The sequence below is a fragment of the Orbicella franksi genome, chromosome 6 (genome assembly GCF_964199315.1).
Source record: "Orbicella franksi chromosome 6, jaOrbFran1.1, whole genome shotgun sequence".
Taxonomy (NCBI): domain Eukaryota; kingdom Metazoa; phylum Cnidaria; class Anthozoa; order Scleractinia; family Merulinidae; genus Orbicella; species Orbicella franksi.
Genome location: NC_138150.1, coordinates 18,564,599 through 18,592,585, shown reverse-complemented (window position 1 = coordinate 18,592,585; position 27,987 = coordinate 18,564,599). Strand labels below are relative to the sequence as shown.

The 27,987-nt window shown below is 40.3% G+C and overlaps 2 protein-coding genes across 2 annotated transcripts; both read left to right on the top strand.

The window, feature by feature from the left end:
- The first annotated feature begins 887 nt into the window (after positions 1 to 887).
- On the top strand, positions 888 to 4,828 carry LOC145490738 (uncharacterized). Its single transcript, XM_081469826.1, has 2 exons — positions 888 to 2,240; positions 2,978 to 4,828. The coding sequence occupies exons 1-2, from the start codon at positions 2,111 to 2,113 to the stop codon at positions 3,337 to 3,339; spliced, it is 492 nt and encodes a 163-aa protein (XP_081325952.1). The 5' UTR covers positions 888 to 2,110; the 3' UTR covers positions 3,340 to 4,828.
- Positions 4,829 to 15,855: 11,027 nt separating this feature from the next.
- On the top strand, positions 15,856 to 27,916 carry LOC145489898 (uncharacterized). The gene is made up of 2 exons (XM_081468978.1): positions 15,856 to 22,048; positions 22,123 to 27,916. The coding sequence occupies exons 1-2, from the start codon at positions 21,958 to 21,960 to the stop codon at positions 22,566 to 22,568; spliced, it is 537 nt and encodes a 178-aa protein (XP_081325104.1). The 5' UTR covers positions 15,856 to 21,957; the 3' UTR covers positions 22,569 to 27,916.
- The last annotated feature ends 71 nt before the right edge of the window (positions 27,917 to 27,987 follow it).

Genomic DNA, 27,987 nt, shown 5'->3' with positions numbered 1-27,987 from the left:
CTTATAATGACAACACTGCATAGGTACAAGGTATTTTAATGATATAAAATGTCGTGTTTCAGAAATCTTATTGGTGATAATGGTCTGGGCCAAAGTTAGGTACGGACAATTATTTTTTGAAGAGGGGTGGGGTCGAAATTTTTTTTCCCACTTTCGGGTTGTGCATGATTTTCTTTTTTGGTGGACAATAGCTTGTGTAAGACTCATTTTTAAAAGTCAAACAGAGGACCTGAATAGTAGAAAGCCCTTGTATGATTGTTTGGTAATGGCGACATCTTCAGAGTACAGCAAAAACGAATTACATTAGATGACTCTCGCTGCGCTGTTTAACTCTCTTCAAACAATCACATCATTGGATTTCTACTGACCTGTTAGTAAAGAGATTTTAACATTTTAGCATAATGAATGAAAATGCTCGAGGAGGTTGTAAATTATAATTCCATACAGATTAGTACTGCGGCAATCAGGCTGTAAGACAACGGATGGTCTTATTAGTATCATCATTTGAATGTATCGGCGACGCATTTGATAACTCAGATAACCGCACGGGAGAAAAGGGATAAGTCTTTTGTTTTAGAGCGGCTTAATTGCTTTTCTGTACAATACACTCTTTTGTCTCTATTAGCTTCTATTAACAGTGCAAGACAATAAACTGCCGACTAACGGTGACCTTTGTGTCACTGTTTGGTTAGCACTTGTATTGTCAAAAATTAAACAAAATTTCATACATTTATTCCAGGATCGGCTTACAAACAAAACAGATACAACCTATTGATTTTACATTTCGACTTACGTCTTCTCAGCCCGTGCAGAGTAACTTTAGCAATGGGATGGCACTGACAAGACTAGACAGGTCGCTCGTGTGTGTGTGTTGGGGGGTGGGGGGGGGGGAGGGGAAGAGGGGGTATTCCTCAACGTTTTTAGTGGTGGTGTGAAACCCGAACCTTGAAAACCCTTACCCTATTTCAGACCCAAATCTGTGATTGTTCATAGTTATTTCAGACCTGAGCCAAAAATCGATACCCCATTTCAGACATCTAAAATTGTTACACGACTCCAATTTATGACCCACAGCTAACCAGAAATGGTTTCCATAAGCGTGAACATTTGAAAAGGGCTACAAATTTGTTTTTGTTGACAAACTACCAAATACTAAGCTAGAGTGAAAAACCATACCCTATTTCTGACCAAAATGGTCAAAATCTATGGTCTTTTGCAGACCAAAACAGCTCAAAAACTGAAAAACCATACAGATATCCATACCCCCTCCCCCTCCCCTTGCATGGCTGGACAGGTTAGACAGATCAACAGTCACAGCTCACTGGCTGTGATAATTTGGTATATAAATTACCTGAAAGACAAAACAAAAGACTGAATCAAGTAATTCGCGTTTAAGTAATGGTCTGTTACCATAGATTTTGGTTTGTTTGGAAACGCTTCGGCCATGTTGATTTTTCAGATAAAAGGCATTTTTCGCCTTGCGTCGCATCCACGATTTGTTTCTGCCATCTCTAGTTTAAGGTGGCAGTTGCGCATCAGTTAAAGTGGGTACGGATGAGGTCAAACGCTTGGAGACCAGCAAAGGATTTTCGTCATTCAGTCACGTCGGGTCATGCAACAGCGCTTCTTTGGCAGCAGACTAGACAGAACGAATGCGCAGACGTTTCAACTCATCTGAAAAGCGTAAAATTATCAAGGTGGACTTTTGACTCGTAGTTGGCACGATCAACTGGCAACTGTATCGTACTTGGCTTTCGTACAAATCGTCCTCGAGAACCACTCGTCAACATCACAGTACCGTCCGGCAATATAACATCAAACTTTCACCGCCGAAGCGTCTAAACACATCTTAAAGGTCGCAGCTATCCTTAATCCAAATCGCCCTCAGTGCTGGCTAAGGAGATATTTTGTCCCAGTCATCAATCTACGTGACCCAAAGAACTGTTATCATATCATACGGCCCTGTTTAATGTACAGACTACAATTGTAGCAGCGGAGACTGAGTGGAAAGTCATTTGCAGTTGACCCATTCCGAACGAGCGCGCGAGCGTGCCATTCCGCACTTGCTGCATAATTTTAAGTCAACTAAGTGATGTGAACTGAACCAGCCATGGATCGAGTCACTCTTTTTGTAATTGAACTTCTAAGTTTACTTGTGGTCGCTTCGGCTGGCAACGGGAACTTTTCAACGCAAAACGGCAGCAGCAATGCAATTGCTGAGGCGACAGGGCAGAACCAAGGTACGAGGACCTTCATCTGTTCTGTGCATGATCACTTTGTGCATGTGTCCAAACGTGTCTTGTCATTAAAGGAATTATTCACAACCCTTTCCAGCAGCTAACAAAGTAATGGCGTAATATATAGCTAATATTGCTGCGTTGTGCCAGGTAGTTAGAAAAACTGAGAGCCATTCTGATGAAAATTGCTATAGGAAAACAAGTCATGTCTGCTAGCTAAGACGAGAATTGTTCAACTGTTTAATGTTTTCTTATCGCTTCCGATATAATACTGCAAAGTATGGCAGACAAGTCACAAGATGCCCACAATACTCTAAATATACTATAAGTTTCGTTTTATTGTGTGTTTGGTAGCAAGTGGTTCGAACGCCATTTCAAAGGAAGTCAAAGAAAGGCGGAAAATTAGTTTATTCCGAGAAGGCGGCGTACGTGTACAATTTATCCTGTAGCACTAAGATTAATATCTCTTGCTTGTGGTTTTCCTTGATTTATGACTCTAAAGTACCGTTCTCAATTTGATCAAATTCGTCGAGTTCCTTCAGTATTGTTCGATATGCATATGCCTGATGTTTTGGCTGGCTTTCTTACAGTGTAATTTTACAGTTTTTACGGCTAACTAATCGATTGAGAAAGGTTTTAGCACTGTAAAAATCAGCGTTTGGACTTAAAACAGTTACGAATATTTCGACTAGCGTTTACAACAGATTTGCCTTATATTGCTTCCTCTTCTTTCCTGGTAGATAAACAGTCGTCTGTAGCCTGTCAACATACCGCTTTATGCTGCAGACTGGGTAGAAAAGCCGTTCGTCTGTCCTACACGGCTTCAGTATACACGTGCAAAATCGAAGCCCTGTCGCAAGGATTAAAATACCACACATCCGCAAGCCATCGGCTATCGCTTAAGTCCAGCGATGGGCAAACGGACAGAATGGATGCTGCCAATTCGCTTCGTATGTCGTACGGATTTCGCTGGAGGCTGAAGTTATGCGAGTCTCAGGGCACGGAGCAAAAGCGTTGCTTTCAAGATTGCTGCGAGAGGAAACAACGTGAGGAGCAGGCACGGACAAAAACAACAGCCCAGAGGAAAAAGCAAACTCCGTGAGCAAAGTAAAAGAAAAAATATCCCAGGTCTATGGCTTATGATCAACACTAGATAACATAAAAGCGTATTTTGTAAATATATTTTAAAGACGTTAAAAATAGATAGTTACGCAAGAACCATCAGAATCTTGCAAAAAGGCATTTTAAAATGGTGTTGCGACTGGCCCATTACAGTGCCGATTCGAGGCCGGTGTTTACCATGCAATAGTGAGAGTAATTTTCAAAGTAGTTTATTCAAAAAGTAATCAGAATGACATAGTATTTAAGGTATTTGTAATTCAAATGCCACGAGGCTTCCATCGATCAACTTTTTTTGTTCAGAGGAATGTCTGGCATCTTAGTATTGCCTGTCTTCGCAGACTGACATTTGCTCTCGAAAACAAAAAAATGGTATAATTTTTCTAAAAAAAGATTTTGGAAATGTATATCGCTATATAGCGGCGGTAGAAAAACGTCATAAGTACAGGAAAACTCTCATTTCCCTGCAAATGAGTTCAGTAGAATTTACAAACCACTTGAAAGAAACTGAAACTTTAGCTCTTTCCCGGAGGCAATAAGCTCTTCACAAAGCGAACAAAATAATTGTTGCTAATTTGAATAGTCCTCCTGTCAATTTTGCAGGATAATGATGGCAAAAACACTTAATAACATGTAGGTAGGTTTGTACTGCGAGCTGTCAGTATCGCACAACTTTGTGAATGATGAGTGAAATAAATGTATCAGCAGCAATGAAACACGTGAACAGCAGTCTACTGTAGTTTATACCACGGTACTCCGTCCAGCTCGAAATGCGATAATGATGTGTTAAAAGTCATTTGCATGAGGGCGAGGAGCAAAGTGGATTTTAAGTGGTGGGCGGAGCTCAGATGTTCATATACTGTCCATTTAGCATGATTATACTGAGCCGATGAATTACTTATCACGCGATCAAAGAAACTGTTATTGTTATTGAACGCGCCAATATTGACTTGTTAAGCTCTAGATTGCATTTAGGCTTGCCCATATCCCATACCAGCGAAGACAAGTAACGAATGCAAAGACAGTCGTTAACTTAAGAACGTTGCACTGCCAAATTTTTATAACCAGATTCAAGAGGTAACATGGTAATAAGTGCAAAGAATAACTTATCATGGGAGTAAAAGGAGCTTGGAAAAAGGAAATTTGTGTGCTGGAATATTGTACTTCTAGTTTCAAGTAGATCTTAAGTGCATTTAGACGCATAAAACTGCATGCAATCCGTTCTGAGTGTCTTAAAAGCAATTACTGTGGCAATCAACAAGGCAAAACATCCGCATGCAATAAAAAAATTGAGAGTGCAAGTTAACGACCGATGAAACTTGTGAATTGAGCGATTAGATGACTTATACAAAGAGAATCGACTTTGTTTTATGGTCTCCGGTTGCAGTCGTTCAAGCGAACAGATTTGTTTTAGCGCCCACGCCCCCTTTTTCAAAAGAATCGAGCGCTCCATGGCATACACAATATATCTGCCCACGTCCAATACTGATAAATACTCAGAATATACCGAGATAAGCTTAGTTTTGAGAACGATTTGTTTTCAAGGAAATGTTGCAGCCAGACGAAGGCAGTTGAAACTGGATAACTGCAGAAAAGTTGAAAATAAATAAATAAATAAATAAATAAATAAATAAATAAATAAATGCACGAGCCCCAGTCCCCGAATATAAAATGCTCTCTCTTTCTGTTTCTAGGGCACCCACAATATAATAAGCACCTCCTGTACAAAATCGAATCACAACGCTACCTTGTGTCACACTTTTTTTTGACTGGAGAAAGATAGGTTAATTAAGGACCAAGAAAAAAACTGTAGTGACATACCTCGTAAAAAAATAAATGCTATTAACTCGGAGGTAGCCCGAATTTTAAAGTCGAATATCCTTCCTGTGTTGAAAATCGAAAGTTAATTAAGATTCGCTCCGATATTTCTGCCTTACAATTTGTCCCCTCTTTGTTCAAGTGGTTCTTGCGTAAGATTTTTTCGTGCAGGAAGGAAGTTAACGTCTGCACGCAGAGTCAAGTGGTTGGCACGGGTACTCAGGCTACACATGTGATTCGCTTTTCTGGGTACCAAATATTGACACGCGGTTTCTGAAATAAGCACACTTACATAAGTATCGACTGATGCACAACAGCAACTGAACGAGGCTCCAAGGCTGTTGTTGAATTCGTCAGGAAACACTTTCAGAAAGTCTTATTCATTTAACAGGATAAAGCATAAGCCACAGTTCTTTCTAACAAGCTAAGGCATCTTTTTTGTAAGAGGCACGTTTTAAAGATAGAGAAAAAGTAATTACCCAGGTATTTTTTTGCAATTGGTTACGCGCGCTTTAGAGATATATGGTGTACGCCTAGCCAATCAGGTTGCACTCCTCGAGGTCAATAACGATATTGTTTTATAGAAGTCTTAGCTGTGAAAAGTATCCCGAGCATGGATCATACTACTATAAAGTCACATTGAAAGACAAAAATATTTTAAGTGTAAATTGGATTAAAGGTAATTTAAAATAAATCCTATTACCAGTTTGTCAGAGTCAATAATCACTCGTACTTATTAACGGCAATCCATATGAACATAATCGAACATCAGAGAACAACAGCTATAGGCTTTCTAAAGTACACTTAGCAACTGCTGACTTTTGAAAGAGGGTCTTGCTGTATTGTGAAACCCGCGACCACTGAAGTGATGTGTTCCATTGACTCGTCACGCAAGCTTTGTTCTAAGATTTCGTGACGCACCAATTATTATCTCTAGCAGCTACTGCCCTACAAGACCACGTGACAGTTCTGGATGAGCAAAGTACGGTCTTCTCTCTCATGTAACCTGGCTGAGGAAGTTGGCTCCGGTTGAGATCCACTTGTGAATAAAATAAATCCAAATGAATCAGTGTTAATTTTTCTGACTGCAGCCTTTGACAAAATTCGCCTATGGCTATTGTTTCAAATGTTTGGGTAGGGAAAGTCTCCAATTTTTACAACGGATTTCATGACCCCCTGTTCAGTATAACCTGAATCTAGGTCAAATCTGTTAGATCAGGAAAAGGGTATGCCTACCAACATAGAAAATGAAAAGGTAAAATTTGGAAATTAGAAGCTAAGCTTCTTCGAGCGTCACACTGGAATGCTGAAACAATCTGCATGTCTCTTTACTATAGATTTGACTTCCTTAATGAGTTAACACTTCCTTCTTCAAACTTCCGCATCACACGTTCAAAGTCGGTATGAGAAAATCAATCCTTTCTGGGTTTCCGGCTACAGCCTTGAAGCTATTGGAATGCCAGCTTATCTAAAGCGGAAAACCTTACAGAGGCCAGAGGCCAGTCAAGGCCAGGCGTATAGACTACTTTCTCTGACGTTTGCCTTGTCGAAACGGAGTTAACGTCAAATGATATAAGGATCCAGTTATTTTGTTTTGGAAAAGCCAATAATTTTTTAAAAGTGATAATTTAAACAACTCAAATATATCCTAGGCTACTCCGAAACCAGAGTTTAGTCCACGTCTGGAGGCAGTTTAAAGTGAAAAAAAAAAATTATCAGTAACACTCCAAAACACCTCACTCTTATTCCGACCTGTTAATGTATTCGTTTATTACTCAATAATCGGATTGTGAGAATCACTAATACCGCCTAATATACCTACGATAAATGCGCGGTGGGTTGAAAAGTGGGTGATTGATCATCTAATTGTTAAAAAACGTGTTGCTCATCAAGTATATAACTCACAAGTTGGCCAACGTTTCAAACTGCGACTGGTTTGGTCAGGAGCGCACACCACCGTCGGATTGTGGTAAAATTAATGTACGCCAGTTGAAGCACGTTTTCCCCCTTCGAGGAAATGGTAAAATGAATTCGCAAGAAAATTACCTCTCTGAATAAAGTAAGGTCTAACTGAGACGACGCATTTAAGTCGCGTCGAGTGAGACCCAAACCGCAGAAACATCGCTGCTGATACTTGATTTCGACTACATGGTAATAGATCATAGAATCATCCTGCTTAGTTACTGGTACGCTTTATGCACTTGTTACTGGAAATACAGTCCTACATAGCGAGACATGTGGAACATAGCACTCTATAGCCACGCATAGCCCTCTATACGCATGTGTAGTATTATCTTAACGTAGTTGTCTGTGTGGTCAATGTTCTCTTTTAATTTTTGCTCCCTCTATGGTGGAGGGGTGGGGTTTCTAGTGACAGGCGCATTATTACTTGAGTGGAAATTGTACTTATTTGAAACGATTTTAGCGAGTTTAAAGGATTAAAGTTGTGTTCGACGCATATGAAACACAGCGTATGACTGGGCCGAAGTTAAATCTTAGAACAGCTGGAAAAAATAACAAAACTCATACCTGATGACGAAATATCCGACAGTAGTAAGGGCGGAGATTTCTGTCCAGACCGTGAATACGTCTTGGAACGCGCTGATCCAAATTTCTTTTTTCGGCTGTGAAATCTTAATTTTTCTGAGTGATTTTTCATTGTGATGTAGCAACCTATTTTCATCATCTCTTGTTTTAGGCAAAACACTGTTTTCGTCATGCAGTAAGACATGTTTGGAATCAGTTCAGTTTTAACCTTGGTCGCGTTTACCATAGGGCTAATTCTCAAGGAAATAAGAATGTCTCCACACATATGATCGGGTGATGTGTTCGTCGTGTGAGGTTTTTGATGTGTTATCTCGTTTTCCAGTTTTTCAGGCTTTACTGGAAAACTCAAGTATGTCAAAAGTAACTACAGTGGAGCAGTTGCAGAGATGTAAGCTGTGGAAAGATGAACCCGCTTTGTCCAAAGAATCGAAGTTGGACCTCGTGACAAAGTTACCTACAAATTGCGTAATTCCGGATACACGTTCAAGAATACCCGTTACGTTCGATCTTTTTTCTCATTTCTCTTGGTAAATCAATTCGTTTGCCTGGTGAGTTGCATTTCTAGGAGAAGAAGAGGCACGTGGCAGCTAGCGTTGGCAGCTTACACTTCACTCTGAATAGCCTTGATAACAATACCTTGATGGATCTTGGCAATGCCGAGGCTAGAGAGAAGGATCATCGTAGATCAATGATCTCGATGGCCAGCACACTTCAAGGCCAGCCTCTATTCTCACAATCAGCTGAGAGGGTGACGTACTTGGTTAGTTTGAGTTCGTGTGAAAACTCAAACTTCCCTCTTTTTCCCAGAGTACTACAAATATCAGAAACACACGATCGGTTAAGTCTGACCATGTAATGATACCTGGCCGAATGTTGCATGGTAATGGCACTGTGTGCAGGCAGCACCATGGGTTCAAAATGGTCAACCGAGACATGCCAGTCAGGGGTGGTGGTGAGTAACTTAGGATGAAAGATGGTGGCTCGTGATGACATCAGAGAAAGAAGGACTCCAACAGGGCGGCACTTGATGTTAGTGGGCTTGTCCCCATGCCTGTTCCGCACGTGCACTCGCCAATGAGCACTGAGTTTTTCTGGTCTCTGTAAGGGCTTAAATTTGAGCACTTGATTGAGCTCGTGAAGTTAGCCACGGTATACGCTCGAAGACTGCACGGCAATTAGCAGACTTAGTAGGTTTCATCCTCGATAAGGCCCCACTGCTTAAGATCAGTGATGGGAGTTGGAAAAAGGCAGAAAAGGGTCGTATAAGCAAGCTGATCCAGAGCGGCACCCAGCAGGGCAGGCAAGGAAAGCACTCTGGGCTAGGACTACTCCTCTAACTCTAAGCACATTGTTTCAATAGCAAGACCAGCTGCTGCAGCTGCTGCTGCTGCTGCTCAGTGCCTCTTCTTCTCCTAGAAATGCAACTCACCAACTACCATTTTACGGGCACCTTAGGGGCTTCGTGTGATGTGACACCCAGTAGTGGGAGCCTGACTGGCGAAGGCCTGCTCTTCCTGGTCCAACAGCGCCAATCATCTCTTTGGTTTGGTGTCCACTTTGTCCCTTTCTTTGACTTTGGTAACTGTTCATTACTTCTCTTATTCACGTAAATTAAATTACTTAAGTAAGAATGAAAGCAAGTTTCTCGACAGACATTCCATTGAGAGATGCTGTGCATAAATGTGTTTGATTTATTTGTGCGTCTGGCCGCCGGGCTGACCCACTGCGGTGTCCCTCGTATCCCGAGTAGTCTTGTATTCTCTCAAGACTCCGCCGGGCAAAGAAATCGTCAAAAATCGCCAACAACATTACCTAAAATCGTATAACTAGACGCAATGGGGTTGGTTATTTCGCGCTCTTATTTTACGAGGTTCAAATGAGGTACATTTCGTGAGCTGTAAAAGGTGGAGGTGCTAATAATGGTGGCTTTATATGTATAGTAAATAGTGTACGAGGGTGATATCACGTCCACATTTACAGCTGGTATCTCGCTCTCTTGTTTAGCTTAAGGCCCTAGTGGTCCAACTTCACGAGTCAGCCGTGATAAATCGGTCTCCCTGTTGAGTATGAGTGAGGCAGAGTTTCTTAGTGACCCGAAGGTCTAAGATAAACGCTTGAGGCGCGAGAGGTGACAGGTACGCAACAACTCACACCGCACCACCCCCGAGAGGACGTGTGCAAATGGGCAACATCTGTGAACAAGCATTTAAAGACTCTCAAATTCGTAAAAGCTTTAACTGTCTCATAAAACTGGCAGAACTTTGACCTTTTCCAAGAAATAAAGGATACCCAACACTGAAAAAAAATGCAAGAAAAGACTATCGTTTAGGCAGTCGAAAGCTTGTGTATGTCTGTGTTTTTCTATATTTTTAGAACGTTTTTAAATTTTACCATTGACGGAACTGTTACTGTGTAGCGCATGCACGAGAAAAATTAGTTTGAATTTTTCGTTCAGGATTTCCATCTTTTGCTTTAATTTGACGAGTTATTTAAGCTGAATTCAAACTCTATTAGCAAATTTGCACATCTAAAACCTTCGATATCTAATGCATCTATGAATATGAACAAAGTATATATGAGAGTATATATGAAATAATTCATATTTGAACTGCGGTTGTAGATGAAAGTGAAGAATGATCATCGCAAACAATTTTCCAATTTAAGCAATCCAGTTTAAGCAATCGCACCGGTATTCGCGGAGGTCACGGGTTCGAATCCCGTTGAAGCCCTGATTTTTTCAGGCTTCTTCTTTCCAGTTGCTTAAGTTGGAAAATTTACTGCGATGATCTTTCTTCACTTTCAATATATACGAACAAAGATAGCATCAAGTATAAGTTGTTAATTGGGCGCCCAGGAAGTAGGTTCTTTAGAATTTCCAACTGTTCGTAAATGGGAATTAAAGTAGATGTCCACTCGTGCTTTCTTTGCTCTAATGTTGGGTATATAGCCCGGGGGTGGGGGTGGGAGCGGGGTACTCCTTAAAATGGGCTGTATAAATATATGCGGCCCCAAAGGGTATGTTTTTTGAGCAATTTTGGTCTCAAATAAGGTATGGTTTTCCAGTGCACTCTAGTCTTGAATCCGGTATGTTTTTTCAGAAAAAGCTACTTTTTCATTACAAGGCAGGTCTGAAACAGTGTATTGATTTAAGTGTCACGTCTTAGATAGGGTTTCGAATTTTTGGTCAGATCATAAAAGAGTTGGGACAATTGCAGATTTTGGTATTTAACAATAGAGTAAGGGTTTTGGGAAGCGGGCCGCACGTACGTACCCCCCACACAATTTTTCTGGGAGAACTCCACCCCGGGAGAGTATATAGACAGCAAATGTTGAATTGAAGAGTAAATTAAACAAAGATCTGTTTTTCAGCTTGAATGAAATGAGAGTTGCCAGTTGTTTATGAACAAGGAAAGATAAAAGCTGCGGAAACTATATACTAGCTCTGGCAAAGTACACTCTTTTATTTATTAAAATATGGTTTTTCCGGCGTAGACTTAGCATTCTTATTTTTCTGCCGATTTTAGGCTGACAATACTCCTGTCAACATTCTTAGATTATAGCGTACGACATTTCTGTCTTAGAATGTATTGGGGTGTCAACTACAAGTGTGTATGACACACATAACTCCTTACGTTCAGTATACTGAGCATCGAACATACGGCTGCAGGGCTGTTTTTGTTGGTTTTTGGCAAGTTTTGCGGTCTAGAGAGAGGACGAATTTTATACGGTTCGGTTAGAAACATATTAATGCAATGTATTTACAACTGTTCAACACACAAAAGTATATTCTTTGCAAAGTCTCGGCCTAGGGTTTATCTTGAAATATTCTTAAAATTTCGCAAATTTCAGGTTCGACACTTGTAAAATGTATTCTTACAAAAAGATAAGAATGTAGCTGTCATTTTCAACGAAAAACACATCAATGAATTGCACGAAATTAATTTGAATCTTCGACCTAAACGAAACAACCACTTGAGGACGGTGCCTACTAAATACAGAGGTTTTTGCGCCAGGTTAGGACCACGCGGAAAAAGTAGATCTTTGTAAAGGTTATTGGCATCCACAAAGAAAAATTGGGGAAGCCACGCATTTTTTTTCTCAACAAAAATGCTGACATCAGCATTTTTCTGAAAAAAGAAGGAAAGGATATTTCTTCACAGATGTAGTTAGAATTCGCCTTTATATACAGAAAAACAAACACATTTATAAAGATCTTAAAACTACATGGTAAATGGTAACATAAAAACCATTTTTGGTATGTTTTTAATAACAAAATCGTTGCCACAGCGTTTTTAGCGTCTCTGACAACCTTCCTCTGGTTCAGCTAAAATACAGTCTAAATACCTTTTGCTCACAATCAGAAACTAATCACGTGTTGAATAGGCTTACCACTTCCATTTCATAACATAAAATGTAGGGGTAACCGCGCGTTTTTTAAAGTTATTGATCTTTTTTGAAAACTTTTACGGTGCCCGTAACATTTTTTCCTGTCACCTCCCTAGTAAGTAAAACAATGGCGTATCTCATGCTTGTTTCGCGCGCGCACTACGCCATGTGCAGGTACATGTTTACAATTGGATTTCAGTATAATTTTCGACAGATAACGGCTAGTTTTTCAGCTTGAAGACGTTAACAGTTAGTGGTTAGCGATACGCTGCTAGTCTGGTATTCCTGGTTTAAGTACAGGTTTATTAAACTTGATTTGGTCACAGTAGGAAAACTTTGCTTTCATTTTAGTCGTGTACTTGGTAGCGTAGTTGATTGCTTCACTGTCAACCCAGCGCGCGCGTGGCACTTAAACCATGCTTGCGTGATGCGCAGAACATGTGCGCACTAACAAAAGTAGGCACCGTCCTTAAATGCTGAAAAACGTTGATAGAAAGGGCAGATGGAGAACTTAATTCCAAATAATGAGGTCTTTCCTAATATTAATATGCCCCTTTCTTGAGAACATCGAAGTTAGCAATGGCGTTCTCTGAAATGCAGCTTTAAGTCTTGCCGACCTCTCCCTTCTCGCTAGGGTTCATATCATGTGAAGTGGGGTAGCTTCGCTGAAACTAAATAAATTTGGTAAGATACCTGTAGCTCCTCGCGAAAAACCTGCAATGATAGACTGACATGAGACTGAAAATCAGAAAATAGATGCCATTTTTTTTGATCAACAGTTTTACTCATTAAATGCGCGACCATTAATTCCATTTTTCTGATAGCTTGAAAAGTCACGGAAAAAATATGAACAGAACTGTCAAGTTAAGATATCATCTCCTAGAATTAAAACAAAAGTCAAACTGTTCTGTCTTGAACTGTTCATGATATCAATCCCTATTAGAATTTGTTTCCTTAAATTTCCTCTTTCAAGAAATAACTTAACTCATACTTTGTGCTCAGGAGGTACGAAAGTAAGAGGTTTGAGTCCAATAGTTGGGATTATAAATTTGTATTTTTGCCCTTATTTCGATGTTTATCAAAACTAAATAGTGCTAAACTGTAGAAAGTCTGTCTTTGGCAGTAAAACCATCTGCTCGGGCGGCTAGTTAAATTGTTTTTCTAAATCAGATAGCTCATGGATGACATTTTTGACAATTAAAAAGCATGAATTTTAATCAAGGCATTCTAGCTCAGAGCAGTAGCTAGCGCCTACATACAGCTAGTCATATTGCAGAGTAATGGCTACAGCAAACGTTTCTAAAGACGAAAACCAGACCTTATTTGCCACGACGCTTGAACAAGTCTACTGCCCACCAGATTTAACTGCTGGAATACATGGCCAGTACACATTAGTCTCAGTTTTAAACTCTTCTCCGTCCGTCACTGCATTTCTTGGAAATACTCTGATCTGCTTTGCTCTTCGCAAGGAGTCTTCACTTCATCCGCCGTCCAAACTTTTGCTTCGCAGCCTTGCAGTTACTGATCTATGTACTGGAGTTATTCCACAGCCCCTCTTTGTTGCTCAGTGGGTGACTGCAATGAATGGGCATTGGAAGATTTGTCGCCATAGAGCAGTTGCAGCCTGCAGCAGGAATTATTTTGTGTACGATTTCTTCGTTGACACTGACTGCGATTAGCGTGGACAGACTTCTCGCCCTGTCGTAAGGACTGAGATACAGACAAGTTGTAACTTTGAAGCGTGCCTTCTTGGTCATTGTTTCCTTTTGGACTGTGTCCACGGTCTTTTCAACGGTCAGGCATTTTTAAATTTCCCCAGTAGCCTTAGGGTACGCCATTATAGTTGCTTCACTGTGTACAGCAACCTCGATCTTCTGTTACACGAAGATCTTCTTCACCCTTCGTCATCAGCGACATCAAACACAGGACCATGTTCAGCAACCGAGCAAAACAAATCAACTGAACATAGCGCGATACAAAAAAGTACTGTCCAGTGCACTGTGGTTGCAGTTCACGTTAGTCGCTTGTTATCTACCACATGCAATAACGGTAACTTTGACCATTTTCACTGAGCCATCTTCGTTACTTTTAGTCGCTGGCAGTTATACATCCACTTTAGTTTTCTTAAACCCGTCATTAAACCCACTTCTCTACTGCTGGAAAATTGACGATGTAAAACAGGCAGTGAAGGACACAATCAGACGAGCACTTTGCTGTTGATCGAGTAAACTCTTGTGGAACTATATCATACCTTTAAAGGAGCTCAGTCACTGTATTTTAAATTATTTTGGCCGCGTACAGAATTACCTTTAGATTGAAGGAAACTTTAAAATAGTAGGTTCCTATGACGGAAGAAATCAAAGAGATACTAATAAACCATAAAGGAAGAGGGAAGGATAGACAAGATTGACACGGATTACAAATGACGAACTTGAAAAATTTAGGCGAAACTTTTCAAGATGCGCAAGTCGTGATGTAGTTCCTTGAACTTAACAAGAAAAAAGTAAAACCGATACGGTTGAGATTTTCCGAAAGCTGTTTTCATCTAAGAGCTACGCTCAGTTTAGTCTATAAGTATGTTGACGCCTTACGTGCTTTTGTAGGAGTAAAAGCGATTATAAAATTCCTTCTTGGTAAATCATAAAGTTGTACTGAGGATTTGTTCGTAATTGTGAATAAAGAGATGAGGATGGTGCAAAACACAAGTAAAAAGCCATGTTATGACTTTTAGATGGAGATAGATGACTAGCCGCCGTTTGGGAAAGGAGCTGGTGGGGAGGGGGGAGGAACATAGAACGGACTCGACAGAGCGGCGGAGAGCAGCTGTATTGCGTCTCAAATTTCATCATTTGTTTAGCATAACAGAATGAATACATTGACAACAGAAGCTAACATTTGAGCCGGGTGATGGACTACATTATACGAGTGCCCATTAAGCACACTAACTCAGCGTGGTTGAGAAGAAAAGGGATAGCTGTCATTTTACAGCCCTTTAGACGAAGAAAGGGGAAAGGCTGCCTTAATTTTATTCTTGTCACGAAGGGGGTGCATATTTCTGCAGCTGCCACAATAAATATTATTAACGTAGAATTAGATAATTATTGACAGGCAGTATTCGCCTTTTAGGAGGGAGTTAAATTCTAATAGTGCCTTTTGATTATTATTTCTCGTTCTGTTTTTAACGGTATAAAATCATAAAGCGTGCTGTTGAGTGCAGAGACATTCTTTTAACATATTTAAGATGGATATGATCTAGAAGTCAGTTGGAGAAACCTATCAAACCGTGCTATCAAAGGCAAAGTGGTGTACATGGTGTACCTTTTGTACGTACATTTTCAAGAAAGCTGCTCGGTTTTTAATCTGATATATATTGAAAAATTAACCAACTCTATAGTTTATACCGTCAGAAAACTAATAATACGTTTTTTGAAAAGATCTAAAATATGGATATATTGCAGAAAAATGATCGTAACAACTTATATAACCAACGACAAATGGAAAACAAGAGATAAGGGCTTCACGAGTATAACCGAGGGAATACATATAAGCATTTGGAGCTGGAAGAGTAGATTTTCGTGACAAGCTGTTTTTGTCCTCAAATTACCTGAAAATTATACCAAACAACTCATGGAGATTCCAGACGCAAAAAGCAAACTGTTGTAAAAATCTGTAGAAGCTATTTCAGTTTTAAACGAGCAATTTTTGATTTATTTATTTATTTATTTACTTATTACAATTTAATGGCGAAGATAACATGGAAAATACAAGCAATAAAAGAATAAAATAGTCACAAGGATGGTCAGCAAAAGAGACAAAGTCCCCATACTAGGCAGACCACCTGATTAAAGCAAAAGAGAGGGAAAAAAATTAAGACTTCGTTGATAGCGAAGGGAGGTTTACATTTCGTATTTATGTTAACATGTACATAAATGTTTTCTTGAAAACAACGAAGGATGAAAGCAAGTTTCTTGACAAACAATTCGATCTAAATTCCATTGAGACATGCTGTGCTTTTGGTCGCAGGGCCAGCTATCTATGCTCACTCTTTCGACCCGATCTTGAAGCTGCTTTGTCCGTGATCAACGTTCCTCCCTTTCTCCCTCCCTCCCCCCGTCCACTCCGGCCACCCCCATACCTCGAGTAGTCTTGCAATCTCCCCAGACTCCGCTGGGTAAAAACATCGTCGAAAAACTTGCCAGCATTATCAAAAAGACGTAAAACTGGACGTAATGACTGCCGATCAGGCTAATTTTTCGCGCCCTTATTGCTATTTTACGAAGTTCAAATGAGGTACGTTTCGTGAACTGGAAAAGGTGGAGGTACTATTAGTGGATTTATATTTATCGTCTACATTTCTTTGAGGGTGAAATCACGTCCACGTATACAGTATCTCGCTCTGTTATGCAGCATAAAGCACTAGTAGTCCAAAATCGCGAGTCAGCCCTCAGGGGTCGGTTTCTATGCTGATTAAGCGTGAGGACTAAGTTTCTCAGTGATCCGCCGGCGAGAGGTGACAAGTACACCACCCCATTCCCCTCAACCCCCTACCCCCAGCGCTTCCAAGAAGACATAATTAGGGATCTAGAGCTTTTAACAGTCTTAATTGAATTTGGAAATTGACCTGCTTTCTTAGCTTGGCCGTCATTCGGCATCAGGAGAAGGAAGAGCTAGTTGAGTCGGTTGAGCAGGTTTCATGTACCCGCAAAGGATAGAGCACACAACAGACCCAGCAGGAATACATTTGGGACTTAAACGGCCCTCTTGGGATTGGCCATCATGTAGCCTAGTGTAGCCGTACCCATCCCCTGAGGAAAAACGTTTTTCCTCAGGGGGGGGGGTGGGTACAGCTACACGTAGGCTAGCCGTCATGAAGCGTCAGGTGAAGAACTCGTTGAGTCGGCAGAGGGTAGGGTAGTAACGTTGTCCATGGAGGCTTTCATGGGGACGATTCCATCTAGGATCTCCCCTGGGGCTGCAGCGCTGGCTGCAGCGCTGGCTCCATGGAAGTGTTCCCTTTCAAGTTCTTCCATTGGGAGATAAAACCATGGTTAATAGAGGGAAATGGTTATGAAACCTGGCAAAGTTCTTTGTTGTCTGTTTTTGTTGGCTGTTTTAAGGGCTGGGTCTGCGAAAAAAAACTGGCAAAATACAAAAGTTGGTTGTGTGTGCTTGTGCAACCAACCAATGGAAACATTGCAAGCATGTAATTCATGCATAGCCAATGAGCAAAACACAAAATATGTGCAGGATCAAGGACCTTCCAACATAAAACTTTGCCTGTTTGTTTGCTTCTTAGATCTTAACCATTTCCTCTCTTAACTATGATAAAACCTTGATGAAAATGATCCAATCAATTGGAGTAAACTTGCTGTTTTTCAAACAGTTTGGAATAAACAAGTCAAATCGTGATTTCCCAATCGCGCGTTTTTCCGCTCTTGGCGTCTGTTACGTGTCTTACTAATAGTCTATGTAAACGATAGAGTGTTTCTGTCGAGCAACTATTGGCTGATAGTTGCCCCGCGGAAATTTGATGTTCTTAAAACTAGCATATTTGCCCTGGAAGCTTCGCTTAATTCTCGGGCAAATATTAGTTTTAAGAACATCAAATTTCCAAGGGCAACTATCAGACCAATAGTTTCGAGACATCAACACTTCACTGTCTTTATTGTTCACCACTAAATTTCTTCCGCGCGACACTTCAAAAATCATATTGAACAAGAAGATCTGTTAGATCTTAGCACTACAGTCGCAATGCAGTGTACATTCCAAAACAGTCCTGGATGATTCATTGATTACTGTAGACACCACATCACTCGATCAACACAAACTGTATTATTGCACCATCAGTCGTAGCTATTGTGAAATCTCCGATGACGTAAGCTTAATCTGGAACTTTCTTCAGGATACGTATGGGCATGAGGATACGACCAATATTAACAACAGCTTTCTGTCTTAAAAGTCAGGATTAAATTTAGTTGTTCTTTTTTCCTTGAGTAAAGGGCTAGCAAAGAAGTCGCACGAGTCAAATAATTCAACAATTACGTTATCCACGGCTATCTTTAGTATGGTGGTTATTTCCCTACCCATGACGTAATCCTTGCACGTTCTGACACGTTCTTCGCTTGGCTGGCGAATAGTTAATTTTCCGTGCGATCTCTGAACTCGTTTCAATAAAACAGCGCGACAATTCACTTCTCTTGTCTAAAAATACGAAAAATACTCGGAAAATTACAGTTAGATCAATGTTTATCGCTCCTGGCGAAATAAAAGTTTCAAACAAGCACGATATTAATCAACACGCTGCCCAAGAGAAAGTTGCAACGTCGACACATTCCATGAATGATGCAATTGCTTTTTTATGTATTCAATACTCGCTTCAAATCAAGCGCGTCAATAACATAAAAAGGCGATATATTCTTTACTAAATAAAAAGTGGAATATTCATAAAATTTGCAGTACAGTAATGTTTTAACAGCTTTGGCGAACAAAGATCATAAGTTGCGTTATTCGAGATTTGGGCGGGCGGAGGTCTGCGTCTGGTCACCAACAAAACAAAAAATAAGCCCCGGGTAGAACATGAACCGCGCTCGGCCCATGGCCGCGCGGTTAATTATTTTCAACTCTTTTTTTTTAGATGAAAGCCGTTAAAGCCAAGTATAAAATTTGAAAACCCCACTTATGTTGTCTATTTTTTATAAGCCCGCTTGTTTACAAAAAAATGCTCATGGACGAGTACTATCCATACGGGTAATTTCCTCGGAGGGGCATTATGAGCTGATAACGAACATTATCGCCTCACGCGATCAATTTAAACCAATAGAAATCGGAGAAAATTTAGTGGTGAACTATAAGACTGGAGAATGCAGAGTGAATGCGAATTCCATATTAAACAATTTGCATAAATTGCATTAAATTAGAAATTTTGACTACAATACTATAAAGATATCAGATAAGATGTGTTACTGAGCAGAATGTGAAGGATTCAGACGCCCTGAGATATGCACCCGCGTTTTAAGTTTTCCCCATATTGGGTCGTGTCAACATTTGCAGAAAACCGTGTAAACGTGTAAACGTGTAAACATGTTCTCCGTGTTTCTATCGAGTTATAGAAACACTCGTGAAAGTTTGGGAGAACTCGAAAAAGCTGTGGAAACACTTGCCTGCGGCTCGTGTTCCCACAGCATTTCTCGTTCTCCCAAACTTCCACTCGTGTTTCCATAACTCGATAGAAACATGGTACATGTTTTCTATTTCTTAATTGTGGTTGCCTTCACTTTCAAAATGGCGCAGTGTACGGGCGCAGTTTCACCGGGAGAAGTCGTAAGAAAAGCCTTCCCTGAGTTGTTAAATTATTTGGGGGAGCTCTCTAAAACCTTTGATCAGCGTCGAAATTGCCTCAACATGGAGCTGTCTTTACCATTTATCTCGTCATTCAACCAAGCCAGAAGCATATCACCTCGTCGAGGTGATACGCTTCTGACCAAGCTTATCAAATCTGTGCCAACTAAAGAGAAATTTAAATTCAGAAAAAGGTTTCTTTCTGAGAAACATCTTGCCTGTTGTTTCTTTCCTTGCGTCGGTGTGCGTTTCGTCTGATATGGTCAAACAAAACAGTGATAAAGAGAAACAAATCTCATTTCGATTACCCAGGCAGACGGAAATTAAATGTTGCCGAGCGTCGGAGCGTCAAAAAAGGCGGGAAAATATATGGTCACCGGTCTCCTGTCATATGATCACCTGGAACTAGTAGGCGGATCAGGGGGTGGCTCCTGGGGTTTAAAAACATTTTCATGCATGCGCACTCATGCAAAACAACATGCTTATTACAAAATGTCATTTTTCAAAATTTCAATGGAAGGCGTCGTTGCTTAAACTCTTGACCTGTCAAGCGACTTATTTCATAATCAACGCCTGAATAATTAGAGAGGATTCTTTAGGCAAAGTCATCTAGAAAGCCACAGCGCCGCACCCCAAATTCCAGCCATCCCGAAATAGACCGAATTCTTTCGTAATGAGTAAGTGATACATTCGTCCGCCTGCTTTATTTCTCTTTCTAAATAACTGCTATCAAGGGGCTTGTTTGCCACGGCAAACACGGTAAACAATCTCATTCAATTTGTAAACACAGAATACATTAAAAATTGAGTCGATTCAAATTTGGTCCACGCACAGCAGTGCACGGGCATGTGATCATGCCGTGTGTGAAGGGATCATGCTGAAGATTCCAACTTGCGTATAAAGGCAGGTGGCAAACAAATCTGCAGGCAGTGGAGCTGTTTGAGAACAGTCTGGAAACAATTGTATCGGTAGTAATAATCAGTTTTGACCTCGAGGGATGAAATTCCACAAGGTGTGATTGCTCCATTTTGTTTATCTTCTTCTGTAAAGCTAATCTACCTTACGAATTGGGTACGTGACGAACACCACACGCAGGAACCTGAGTTGGACCTTTTGTTAAAGTAAAAAAAAACAACTACGTGGACCAAAAGTTAAAAGACAGTTCCTGCGCTTTTCCCTTTCATCGTGAACGAAAACAGAAAGATAACAATGGTATTTAATTAACAGCACAATGGTGGCGACATGCCATATGATTGTGGAGATATTGATTTTGAACTATGTACTCTAACATATCCACTTAATTATGGCTTCAGTCCAAGACCAAGGGTTTCAAGTACTTTCGACATCTCTTCCACCGGACTTGTCAACCATTGTAGGTCGTGTTAAGTGAGCTGACCTACCTCGCTCTCCAAGCAAGAGTGATGGCGGATAAATTTTACTAAGTTGATCAGTTTAACTTGCCAAGATCATTCCAACAAACCACTGGATTCAGCTGAGGCTTACACAAAACAAAATAAAAACGGAATTTTAAAGGGTCTTTTAGCTGAAATATTTAAATACTTCTGTTCCGGAAGTCCTAAATCTTTCAAGTACTCGAGCTGTGAAAAAACGAACAATAGTGATTATACATGAAGTATACACGATGGAAGAGGCTACAATGGAAATACAAGATCTTTATCTCCAACAATCAAAGTCAGTAAAGCTTTGTGCGCATGTGCCTTCGTGTTCAACGGTACGCGACAAAGACACAAGTTCCCTTTTAAACTTTATGCCAACACTGCAATATAAATGTCACGTTTTGTAGACATTTCGGCGCCTGGCAAATTTTAAGACATTGCATTCGATTTCAGCCATGAAACACACCCCAGAATCGTGACCTCCCGCAAATTGCTTTGTGTGGGCTTAGCCTCTCAAACGGGCCAAATACAAGAAATGACATTTTTAGATTTTTCCGGGATTAAACGGTATAATTTCCATTCTCCGGTAAACCGGCAAACTAGAGCACTCTTTTGGAAGCTTTCGTTAATTAGTCCATACACATAAAGTAAACATTCCCACGGATTTCTGGAACAAGGTGTTAATGAGCAGATACAAGACAACCACACAACAGCCTTTGTATGGGTTGAATCTGAGAGAGAGCCATTTTGGCATCTTCTAGAATCCAGGGTGTGATATGCTTTCGGTTTCTAGCTGTTCTTTCGTTTTCGAAAGCAAAAACAAAAAGACCCCTGACGCCTCGGGGCGACATAGCCCAATTAGAAGCAAAACAAGCCTATTGTGCGCTCAATTGTCCTCGCTTGCTTTTGTGTCTACAGCTGTCAATCACGCTAACTCTCGTTGGTGAATGACAAGTGATGGCATTTAACACTTTGTTTGCTTTTGCACAGTGACTAATACCATAACAATAACGTCAACATATCGAACTGGTTTTACCGGGTGCAGTTTCAAAACAAAACCTCTTGCCACGGGACACTCACGCAGTTTATAGTACGCCAACCATACTACCGTAAAAATGAAGCAATTCTCAGTTTACTGCGTTCTATTTCTGGTGGTCTTTAACGTTCTGATAAACGGAGCAGTTGTCGTAAACAGGAGTGAGGAAGGTTGGTAATTTTTATACGCAATACGCCTTTACTTCTTTCTCGATTTAACATAAGTCATTTTGTACCGTTTTCAGATTTTGTTTCGAAGCCCGGGAAAGCTCGCCTCACTGAGAGTTCGACATCGGAAACAAAAAGCGAGAAGCCCCCCAAAGTAAAACTCACTCGAAGGGAAAAATGCTGCAATCTAGGGCGAGAAGTGGCCAAAATAGGAGAAACGTGTGATTATACGTCCAATGTGGACCATATTTCTCCCGATAAGCACTTTCACCAAATGAAAACAGCAGTGTGGACCCGTCGTAGCCACCCTATCAACCAGCGTCTGCTTCCAAAGTGTAAACCTTTTAAAGTTTTCTACGAGAAATGCTGTCGCTACGAATACCACCTTATCGAAGCCGATCTTCTCAGAGCCAAGAAAAAGATCAAGCATTACTTGAAGCAAGTCAGGAAGAACGAAGTCGAAGAGGATCAAGGAAGTTCTAACGACGAGGGAGGCCTTCCGGTTGAGCACGGGATCTCTTAGAAGAGACACAAAATTTAGTTCATGGTCCATAGTATACAAAGGTATTCTTATCAAAACTAGAGACACAGCAATCAAAAAGCTGACCTTTTAATTGCGCTCAAGCTGCTGATAATTTTCTTTTTACTTTCTTCGGTATATTGCCCTAATATGTAAACGTCATGTTCAGAAAACGGAAACAACATCAATCTTTACGTTAGTACTGTGACGTAGTTTGAAATAATAACGGGCGGTATTAACGTGGAGGTCCTTTAAGTCCTCGAGGCAATATCAAAGACTGCAGGATTACAAAGAATACTATTTTCTAATGCATCGTCACTGACCTATTTGCCTGTAAATAACTGTTTTCATCGTTAAGGTGGCAATGTATAGTTAAGGTAGCACTGGTACCAATTACCCGGCACCGCTAAAAATAATTAAGCCGGCTTCAATTATATTTTCAGATCAGGGAATTCATTCTCCTAGTTTGCCTGCTTGATTGTATTACAATAAACTAAGGAGAACTTAGTCGTAAATCTGTGAAGAGTACGAAAGAGTTATTACGCGAAGGGAAAGCACATGTCTATACATCCTTTTCCTGTTATTTTTCTTACATTTATACACATTGTGTTGTATTATTTTCCTTGACACAAGTTGTAAATAAAAGACAGACGAATCAGCTGCGTCACGGTCGTTTGACTCGGCAATTTTTCCCACGCTCTTGCAAGTATTTTGTTTGGCATACAAATAAGTGATTAATTTAGCCCTTTTCAAAGGTCAACAATCAACACTGTGTAATGGCAACTCAAAAGAACAGATTAAACACCCGAAGATTCCATTGTTCTTTGACTACTCTAATGCATACGACATCGATACGGGCGAGCATATTAAAGTAATCTCGTGAAAGGGTTCTCACAGAAAACGGCGTAAATGGTGCAAAGTTCCAAACAGTCTGTCATTAGCAGGGAGATAACCCCCTTAATACACCAAGCGACCTTTACTCAGAAAAGTTAACAGAGAATTGCTCTCACTTGCCTCTGGCGTTTTCAAGTTGAAATTCTATTTGCGATGCCGACTTCTAGAATGTTGCAATTAGTTTTGCAAAACGCTCGTCAAATCAGAAGCCAAGTAGATAGAATAATCATCTGTTATGACGAGTTGACTTCCGATGAAATCTGTGCTAATCTCCAAGAGTATAGCATATAGCGTACCATCCGGTTTTTCTTTCACATGCTCGCACGTTTTTAAAATAGCAATACTGCCAAATGGATCCAAAGGGGTGGACAGTTTAAATGCTCTCCTTACCCCATTTCACCTATACTCCCACGCCTTGTTTTTACAAGAGACAGGAATCAGTGATAACACCATCAAACCACAGTAGCCGAAGATTGAACTTTGTGAGCATACAACTGCTTCGAAGCAGAAGATCCTGAAAGGTCAATTTCGTCAACGCTGCGTGCAATTTTGATTCATTAGAAACAAATTTCCAACCGGATGACCACTCACAGAGCTGAGTGGAATTGCTTCATCGAACGTAACGAGGTATAAGTTATTCCTTCGACTGCTTCATACCTAGTCTGATCCTCCAATCAGTTGGGAGCATTAGAGTCACGTGCAAGCCCAACATTTTGCAAAGTTCGTCGATGACTATATTCTCGCTAATAAAAAGCGTATGTGGAAATGTTCTTCGCGCAATGTTTTAAATAACTGGAAATGTCTTCAGGCATAAGCCAATTTCAACAGGACGTCGTATCGTGATGTTTGCATGCCGTGGAGTGTAGAAGATTTGGTTCAGCGTAATTTGTTGCCAGTTATTCGGAGTAAAGTTAAGGCAGGCAAGTCTTCCGTCTTAACTCACTAAAGTGAAATCTCCGCCTTCCTCATTTGCTGTCCGACCAAAACGACAAGTTTTGAGTAAAATGCAAAATAGAAACGTATTCTTGGTGGAAATTACAATTGGGACAGTTACTTTGTGCTTTTAGTTTCTCTTTCTTTCTTTTTTCTTTTTCTTTTTCTTTTCCTTTTTTTGCCGTGGAGGTCAGTTCGTCGTCTGCCTTGTTGTGGGTAAAGCTAACCCAGGATTAAAAGTTGGAGTATTCATTTTTCTGTATAAAAATGGTTTCACTTCTTATGTTGCTAGTATTTCAAGATTAATCAAGCTCAATCTGAAGGACAAACGATATAAACAGAAAATCTCACCGCAAAGTTGTAAAACTCAAATCAAAATTCTCGTTGATCACTGGGTTTGCTCAATTGGACTTTGAACAACCCGGCTCTGAGCCATTCCGAGGGCTTAAACTACGCTTTCTGCAGGACATTTTATATAAGAACATGGCTGCATTGCAAGCCTCGACTTTTAGGTAAGTAGGGGGTAATTTTCAAATCACACTGCCTCCTACACAACGCGTAACGCTGGTAATATAAGCTTCCACGTGGACATGCAGAGTCGCTGATCTGGTCAACTGCACGAAAACACGTCGCCAGTTCGTGCTAAAACCCTACAGTGGGAGTTTATTTTGGCATGCTTTTCAAACTTGGGATGATCTTCGAGTTCCTCGACGTTTACCTTGGATTGATTCTTCATGTTTTTAACATACTAAATCGCAGCAAGCTTGAAATCTGCGGCATACTGTTACACTGTCAAAAGCCGGCTGTTGAAACAAACGTTTGCCTTTTTAGGTCTTTTTACAAACACTCGAGACAACTCTGCAGCAAGTCGATGTCAATGACCTTACACCACCCATCCGGAACCCAGATTTCAACTTGAAAGAAACACCGAATGTTTACCCAAAGAGATTATACTCTGCCTATTAAAAGGGTGAGGTCAAGGTATTTTTAGTAATGCTTGGCAATCCTGTTTAAACAAAAGGTCGGGAACACAATGAAAATATTTACATGCCAAGTAAAGAAAATTTAAAAAAGATCACTTCTGTACCCATCACAGACAATGTTTTCATGCAAACCGTTTTTGCAATCTGTTGTCCATTTTGTTTAGTTTTCGCCATTCAGACTTGTGCTCTTTTGCTTTGCAAATAAATCTGTTTTGTATTTTCTCCAGTTTTTTATCCATTACTATCTTGTGAAGTCCAATTCCAGTTTAAGACCAGTTATAAGTTTTTTCCGTTTCTCTACAGAGTCTAGAGTCCGAAATCTGAAAGAAAAGGGAATTTGACTAAAACACTATCCAATGTTTGCAGTTGTTTAGAAGTCATGGGTGTTTTAGTGACAAGATAAACAGACAAACTGTTTTCAAATTTCTTCATAAAATAAACATGGCTTTACGCCCTTCCACTAGCCACTGTCGCGCTATTTTACGTCTGTCAGCGGGCTTGAGGTCTTTCCTATGTAAAATAAATGTTCTATTTTATTTTGTGCAGGTAACGTCATTAAAACTCACGCCCGTTGACGGACGTAAAATACTAACGCGACGGTGGAAATCCACCATTAGGGAGTGTATTGATTTATCACTTGAAGAGATCACAAGCCAAACCTTTCCATATAGCAATGCATTTCTGTCTCTGCCACTTTTATCATCTCATTTCCAAAATCAGAAGCCATTGCTGGAGGTTCTTGGTTTTGAAATTATCGAGTAATCATACAAAAACGTGATGCCATTGATGATACATCAAGAACCCATCACCGAACTCCTGTTAAATGGCAAAAGCGACTGTCAGCCACGGGGAAAAGCTAATCTGATGAAACCATAAAACAAAAAGATTTCAAAAAGCCATCACGTGTAAATCTCAATTCAATCTCTTCAGGAGATTACATAACAGACTCACTATGTAAGATTATGATGAATGTGGCAAACATCACACTATGGCGTAATCATAACTACTAAAGCTTAAGGTTTTCCAGGACATGTCTAATTTTTCAACAATCGAAGAGGTGCCAGAGACAATTACGAAATGTTCCTTCTAAATAATTCAAAATGCGTATTCAAGAATTCTCAGCTTTTAGCTGCATGGTGCTTCCGATCCCAGCCCGTATAAAATAACAAGTTTACAAAGTAAACGGATTAGAACTCGGTCGCGCTTAAATTAAATTGCCTAATTTTGACCGTAATAATTCGGCATCAGATTCCCGGGAAAAACACTACAGTTCACGCTTCGTTAGACTTGCCGTGTAATCTCCCAAACTCTAGAAACGTAAATGAAATATTAGTATGTGTAATAAGATCATGTCTGGTTTCGTTTGAGCAATAATTGGATGAGAAAATTCCAAGGGGTCGGGAAGACCATAGCCAAAATGACGGCCGCTTCTTTACGTTTTCGAAGCGTCTGTGAAGAGGATTTAGATAAAGTTTTGAACGACTAGTGGATTTATACTAAAACAATTAGATTATTCGCTCTCGATTTCTTTGCGTGATAGAAATCTCGAGCTCATAATCTAATTGTTACTTTCAGGGCTGAATATTACGTAACCATGTTACGGGTTTACTCATTTGTGCACGGGACCATCCAGAAATCGGATAACAGCTTGAAAGGGCACGAGTGAGCTAAACAAAAGAACAAAGGACTCAAACGGATTTGTGTCGGCCCGGCGGTGGAAATCATCCTGGCTAAGTCTTTAATTCCGAGTCGATAACTTTGTGGTGGGTTCTTTGGGGTCATCAAATTTGATCCACATTTTGCACGAGGCTCCAAATCTAAATATGCCAGACAATAAATAACGACAAGGGATTATCAAGAATAAACTCTTGATATCGAAAACAGATTGAATAGGAATTTGTTACGCCGTTTTGAAAACGCGTTTCTTGTTTTCATCACATTAATATTTTCTCGTGACCTTCGGTATCTTTGACATTGAAAACTTTGAGGTGTTGTTGGAATATTTTAAATTGCTATTTCGCGACGGATGTTTTGCAAGATTCCTCGAGAGGTCCTATGCTACAACATACCTATAACACTAAATCCAAATTTCATTATTCCATTTTGAACATGAAGATGATTAACACAGCATGGAAACGCATTACAATCTGGAGACCAGTAGCTCGGGTTCCCTTGGAATCTGCCAGAAATTGTGTTGCAACACATAATTCCTTAGATTAGTTTATATAAGCTAGCCCACAGAAAGCGGATACGCGCCCTGGGGAGCGGAAAGACACGTTTATGTTCCTAAGTAGACAACATATGTCCGGTTGTTTAGGTTTAGTTAACGAAACACCTATGACCTCGAAACAACTGGAAACAGTTGTCTATGAACAGTACTTGCACAAGATTCCTCCTTCCTCCATACTTCTGACTCGTTCTTTACAGTTGTCGAGATTTCACCGGCAGAAGAGACCAAAATCTGTCATGTTGAAGCTCATAGTTAAAGGCATCAGACCAGTACGATGATAGCGTGATCAGGCAGAGTATGATGAGTGCAAGTTGATATCGTGGCTTACAACAGTGTCTAAGAAAATTATGGTAAACTTAACTTATGGTATAAAGGGACAGCT

Coding starts and splice junctions, on each gene's coding strand:
- LOC145490738 (XM_081469826.1), top strand. CDS start 2,111: ATGGATCGAGTCACTCTTTTTGTAATTGAACTTCTAAGTTTACTTGTG. Junction 2,241..2,977: donor GGCGACAGGGCAGAACCAAG/GTACGAGGACCT, acceptor CTTTCCTGGTAG/ATAAACAGTCGTCTGTAGCC.
- LOC145489898 (XM_081468978.1), top strand. CDS start 21,958: ATGAAGCAATTCTCAGTTTACTGCGTTCTATTTCTGGTGGTCTTTAAC. Junction 22,049..22,122: donor CGTAAACAGGAGTGAGGAAG/GTTGGTAATTTT, acceptor TACCGTTTTCAG/ATTTTGTTTCGAAGCCCGGG.